We start from the raw sequence: 6,123 nt of genomic DNA on the forward strand, positions 1-6,123 counted from the left end.
CCACTTGCGAGGTAAAATTGGTATCCCTTCTAGCCATGACCAGTGAGTGGGAGAGTGGAGAGTTGCAAAACGAAGATCCGCTTTGCGGTCTTGAATATAGCTCCTGGCACCCCTTCGTCTGTCCTGGGTTGACTCCTATTAGCAATGTTACTCTATTGTTTTAGGGCCACAAAATAGGCGTAGGAGGCTGCACATTGTGGATACCTTAATGCATTACAGTCTAGTCATCAGAAAGGTTGTCCTCAACGGTGGAAACTCGCAAAAATTGATATAATGACCATCACATCGACGTAAACTTGTAGTCATGCGATATGTTGTGTGGTTGTCCCACTACGACTCGGGAAAGCATGCAGTTTATTCGGCTACAGATTGAATAAATTATGATGAACTTCACAGGCTGGTGAAAGTGCAAGGTGATGAGTTTGATGCTCTTTTCCAATAAATATAGAGGGTCTTATTCTAGTGACATGATGACCGATGCTAGGCTACTGTGTGACAAAAAAAACAAAAAATCTACCTCTTATTCATATCATCATCTAAGTAGCCTACCCTCACTGTATATGTGAGCTGTTGGCTAGAGCACACGTGTCAAGACCAGAGTGGGCACATCGCTATATAACGCAACAGTTTTTGTGACAAATCCATCAGTAGAACTGAAAATGCGATGGAAACCTATTTACCTTGTATTTTGTATTCGGTGCATGGGAATTTAACCACACGTTATTTTTATGTGCACTGCCTCATCACGCACCTACGTTTATTCGCAATAAATCAATTTGTTGGTAACGCATCTCTGGTGGGAAAATGTTTTATGCTGATTTTAGAATATTCCCATGAAAACCGTCTTGGGAGCTCTATTGATCCTTTGTAGCTCAGTAGTGCACAGCGCTTGTAATGCCAGGGTAGTGGGTTCGATTCCTGGGACCACCCATAAGTTAAATGTATGCACGCATGACCTTAAGTCGCTTTGGATAAAGTGTCTGCTAAATGGCATATATTATTGAGGCCATCTCCATTTTGAAGTAGTCAATTTTCTTCATCTACTACTTCTGAGTTGGCAAACAAACTGAAAGTGTGCACACTGCCACCTAGAGTGTGTTGTTTGAACAGATACAAGGCCAAGGTTGTTGATTTACTGCCACCTACAGTTATGGAATGTTTCCTCACAAGTATAATTCACTGGCCGATCTCCTGGTAACCTGGATGGAATTGATTCTATGTTATGTGATTCTTCCTTCACCAATAAGTCCCACCCATTTGACTACTTGTACCCCCGTTCATTGATTCGGTACCGGTACCCCCTGTATATAGACCCGTTATTTTATTGTGTTATTTTTGTAAAACTTTAGTTTCCAAAAGGCACATTAACAGCTTCTACCCTCAAGCCATATGACTGCTGAACAATTAATCAAATGGCTACCTGGACTATTTGCATTACAATGCTGCTACTCTGTGTTTATTATCTATGCATAGTCACTTTACCTCTACCTACATGAACATATTACCTCAACTAACCTGTACCCACGCACATTGACTCGGTACCGGTACACCCTGTATATAGCCTCCACATTGACTCGGTACCGGTACACCCTGTATATAGCCTCCACATTGACTCGGTACCGGTACACCCTGTATATAGCCTCCACATTGACTCGGTACCGGTACACCCTGTATATAGCCTCCACATTGACTCGGTACCGGTACACCCTGTATATAGCCTCCACATTGACTCGGTACCGGTACACCCTGTATATAGCCTCCACATTGACTCGGTACCGGTACACCCTGTATATAGCCTCCACATTGACTCGGTACCGGTACACCCTGTATATAGCCTCCACATTGACTCGGTACCGGTACACCCTGTATATAGCCTCCACATTGACTCGGTACCGGTACACCCTGTATATAGCCTTGTTATTTTATTGTTACTTTTTTACTTTAGCTTTAGTAAATATTTCTTTAACTCTTATTTTCTTAACTGCATTGTTGGTTAAGGGCCTGTAAGTAAGCATTTCACGGTAAGGTCTACAACTGTTGTATTCGGCGCATGTGACATCAAATTTGATTTGATACTTCAAAATGGCGAAAGTCCTCAAATGTGCGCTGCCCATGCTAAAATAGGCTTTTGGGCACTAGTCCTCTATCTATCTCTATGGGATGTGTTGAGGGTGCCTTTCTAAGATGGCCACCCACTGTATGTTGGTGTTAGTCTGCCCTATGAGTGTCAATATCTATTGCCTGTCTATGTTTTGCATTCACTTTTCAAAATGTCTCTCTTCAATATGAACCATGACCAGAGTAGGTTTTTCTTTATAACGTAGGTTGATTTGGTGCATTAAATAGAGCAGAGGGGTGGATGACCTTTTGCGTTATAAAGAAAATGGATGCAGATAATATTATACACTTGGTGGGTATACAAGGGTCTGTCAAGGGTCTAGCTTACTACCGACTGCTGCATATCTAGTGTTAGTGACTGGAACGAGCAGGGCAATATTTGCCAGTCTGACATTTGTGTCACACTCAGTATGTTCATTTGAATGTCTCTCTTTCTGTCTCCCTTCATCAGGTGAACGACCCTTTCCCTGTATCTGGCCCGACTGCCAGAAAAAATTTGCCCGTTCGGACGAGCTGGCTCGCCACACGCGCACACACACAGGCGAGAAGCGCTTCCTGTGCCCGCTGTGCGACAAGCGCTTCATGCGCAGCGACCACTTGATCAAGCACGCCCGCCGCCACCCCGACTTCCAGGCGTCCATGCTGGGCCGCAAGGCCTCGTCCCCTGGGGGACAGGGGGCGTCCAGCCCCGCCATGGGCCAGTAGAGTGCAGGGGTCAGTGGGTTCACTCCCACGTCTAGGGCTGGGTTCAGCAAGGGTAACAGGGAGTGGTCCTAACCAAAGGTCCTAACCAATCAGATCCACTAGCCAGGCCTGTCTGTCACAACTCCCCACACAACAGTATCTACGTGGGGGCACGTTCACCACCCACCCCGACGGATGAAGACGACACCAGTCTCAACGCTCAACTAATACTCAAAACCTTTAACTGAAAAACACTCACACATGCAGGGAATTCTCAATGTCTTCACTCCTCAGTCTCAGCACACGCATCAGCCAAATGTTTTCCTTCCTTTCTCGGCTTATTTTAGAGAGATGGTGCTCCATGCTTTTTTACTGTGGCTGTTTCCTTTCTTGCTAGCGCCATTTTGTGATATTTAACTAGAGGCGTAGAGAGGCTGAGGTCAACTAAAAGTGTAGCAGCTTTGCTGATCACATGTCCTCAGTTTCAAGAGGTTGCACATTCCATGCATTTTTGTCGTTGGAAATTAGTTGGCTTAGTTATAAAAAAAAATGTTTTTGTAATACTGTATTATAATTTTAAATGCTGGTCAACTTAACTTTCAGTAATGACGATGAATGGTTTAAACCGCTGAAGACTAGCTGGTTACACAACATCCTTATTCATTCTAGATCAACTTTTCTTTTTACTATCCATGAAACCTTGACGAATGATACACGTAATATTACGTCCTTTACGGATGCAAATGTACATAACCTTTAACCTTCTATTGTAGAGAATATCGTGAACAAATATTAGAGGAAGTAAATACTTGTGATGAATTGTAGTCCTTATATTAGGGGTGACAGACTACACACTTGGATAGGATAGCGCTGCCTGTGAGTAAGCGTGTGTCTCTAATTACATTTTGTTAGCGAAAGAGAAGACACTTTCTACCGTTTCCACTTGTCTGTCCATCTAAATGGACATGATTACTTTATCTCAGTGAACAACACTTCAGGAAATTCAGAAAGCCTTAAACTATTTCATACTTATTATTACACCATGTTTACAGTTTGAATCATTTCTACAGGTTTACGCCGACTCGTCGGCACATTACAAATACACATATGCAATATACCACTTTTAACCAGAGGTTGCTTTTAAGGCTACTTGGCTAATTTGTGTGATAGGTTTTCACTGTGTTAATATGCTTCTACAATTGAACACTGTGGAATTTGATAAAGATACACGTGATCTTATTATAACCAATGGTTAGGTTAGTCAGACACATTTGTCCAAGTGCTTTAGGAAAGTGCGATAAAGGATAGATTGGGGTTATTATGTGTTTTTTTCTTTGCTGAGCATAATGACTTGGTTCTATGTATGTGGCTTTTCTCAGACACTATGCTCTCAGAGCCTTGTTATAACTGTAATTTCTTCCACAGAAAGATTGAATTGCGTGACTAAGGCACCTCTCTCGTCATACAGTCCCTCCAATATTTTCCATCGCTGTCTTTACTAACCAACTGACTTTAATTGATCATTCTTGCTGCATCATTTGGTCACTGTTAGTTCCATTGTCATGGGATGTACCTTTTTTCAACTTTTATGTTGAAACGATTTTGCCATTTGTACGCATTTTCACAAGTTCTTATCTGTTTACAGCTCTTGGTAACTGCTGGCAGTTATCGAAAACAAAAATGGACTACTTCAAACCAAGCCACAATATGACGTAGTGAAAGTGTTTGCTATGTTTTCAAATGAATTGAAAATATCTTCATGGATGTCATCATTTTCCAAATGTATTTGTTTAATTTTCTGACAGCAAGTCTGCCTCGCGCCAAATTTATGATTATTTCACACAAAGGGTAACAATTTACCTCGCAATGTTTGTGTAATACTTGTCTTCCCTTGGAAAGCAGTTGGACAAAAAGGGACTCCATTTAAGAAACTCACCCTTTCTCATGAAACGCTTCTAAACACAATCAAGCCTTCGGTTTGACCTTCCTGTGTTCCTCAAGTGAAAACTACACTCTGCCAGGGAAACAAACATCTCTTTAGTTGTCTTGTCTGTATTCTGATGTATGCTCCGTGTACAGAGTTGTGACTGTGCTTAACACTTTTTCCATAGTATATTTACGTACCTGTGGTGTTCAATAGTGCTGATCATCAATCTTTGCATCTCACAAGTGTTCAGTATGTATCACTACCCTTCATGTTGCACAATGCTACTTAGATCAGTTTAGTCTGGACCTACCGCGGTACATTTTGTAACACTTCATTTCGGTGGTACCTACATAAGGACTTAATAACCCATTCATAACACATTCATAAGTAGTAAATGAACATTGCATAAATGCTTATGTTAACAAGTTGATATTTCAGTTTTGTCACTATTTGCAGTTAACAAACGTTTATGCAATATTCATTAACTGCTTAAATGTGTACTGTATGGGTTATAAAGTGCTTATGTAGGTTCCCTTCAGATAAAGTCACCAATAACTCAATTTACATTTTACAAACCACTAAATCTGGCTGGGGGGGGGCATAACCATATCTCAAACAATTTAATGAATCATGCTGAACACCTTATAGGGCAAACTATGCTAATTGTTTCCCACTGTACACTAATTAAACAAATCTACACCGCTGCGTTGTTTGTATAAGAACCAATATTTTTAGAATTTTGTTAAGCCAAATTTTTACATCGATAACTCTTTTAAGAAACCTCTTATTTGAGCTTTGGTTTCGTAGATAAGAGGACCCGTGGAACTAATTGAAAAAATGCTCTTGATATGAAATGTTCTTTGATATTTATACTCTCAGGTGTCTTTTAAACATTTCTTCCATATTTCCTGTGCAACACCCAAGTGTAATCATGTATTGTTGCTATTATTTTAAGGATTAATTTATTACGATTTATAATTTGCGTGGTTTAATTCATTTTTCCCCATAGCTTATTATTTTGTGATATGGAACATATACTAATAATTTGGTTCCATTGTTTGCTTGACACAGACTGCCAGTACTTTTTCATAATAAATAAAAACCTTAAGTTACATGTTTTGTGTGTGTTATTTTCTTGTTAACAGATGACTAACTTGTATCTGTATATAAATGTTGATTTATACTTGACATATCCACTTTTCTGTGAATATTGTTAAGTTGAAGGGAAGGTTGTCCACAGATGGCTTTCAAAGTAAGGACAATTTGATAAAAACCCTTGCAAAGAATAGTTCACCCAAAATACAAAAAGACATGTTGGTTTCCTTACCCTGTAAGCAGTCTACGGACAAGGTATGACCACAATCCTTGATTCATGACTTGGTTTGTTTTACTTG

The 6,123-nt window shown here is 40.3% G+C and overlaps 1 protein-coding gene and 1 long non-coding RNA gene across 2 annotated transcripts in view; one reads left to right on the plus strand and one right to left on the minus strand.

The window, feature by feature from the left end:
• The window catches only part of LOC118394448 (uncharacterized), a 27,761-nt gene extending 24,374 nt beyond the window's left edge, over positions 1 to 3,387 (minus strand). Inside the window, exon 1 of the long non-coding RNA XR_004827772.2 lies at positions 3,062 to 3,387. This is a non-coding gene — a long non-coding RNA (uncharacterized LOC118394448). The remainder of the gene's footprint in view (positions 1 to 3,061) is intronic.
• LOC118394447 (Krueppel-like factor 9) overlaps positions 1 to 5,843 on the plus strand; it is a 7,706-nt gene extending 1,863 nt beyond the window's left edge. Inside the window, exon 2 of the mRNA XM_035787646.2 lies at positions 2,570 to 5,843. Coding sequence (XP_035643539.1) covers positions 2,570 to 2,823 — 254 coding nt within the window. The 3' untranslated portion in view covers positions 2,824 to 5,843. The remainder of the gene's footprint in view (positions 1 to 2,569) is intronic.
• The last annotated feature ends 280 nt before the right edge of the window (positions 5,844 to 6,123 follow it).

This window comes from Oncorhynchus keta, chromosome 15 (genome assembly GCF_023373465.1).
Source record: "Oncorhynchus keta strain PuntledgeMale-10-30-2019 chromosome 15, Oket_V2, whole genome shotgun sequence".
In the NCBI taxonomy this organism is placed as follows: Eukaryota; Metazoa; Chordata; class Actinopteri; order Salmoniformes; family Salmonidae; genus Oncorhynchus; species Oncorhynchus keta.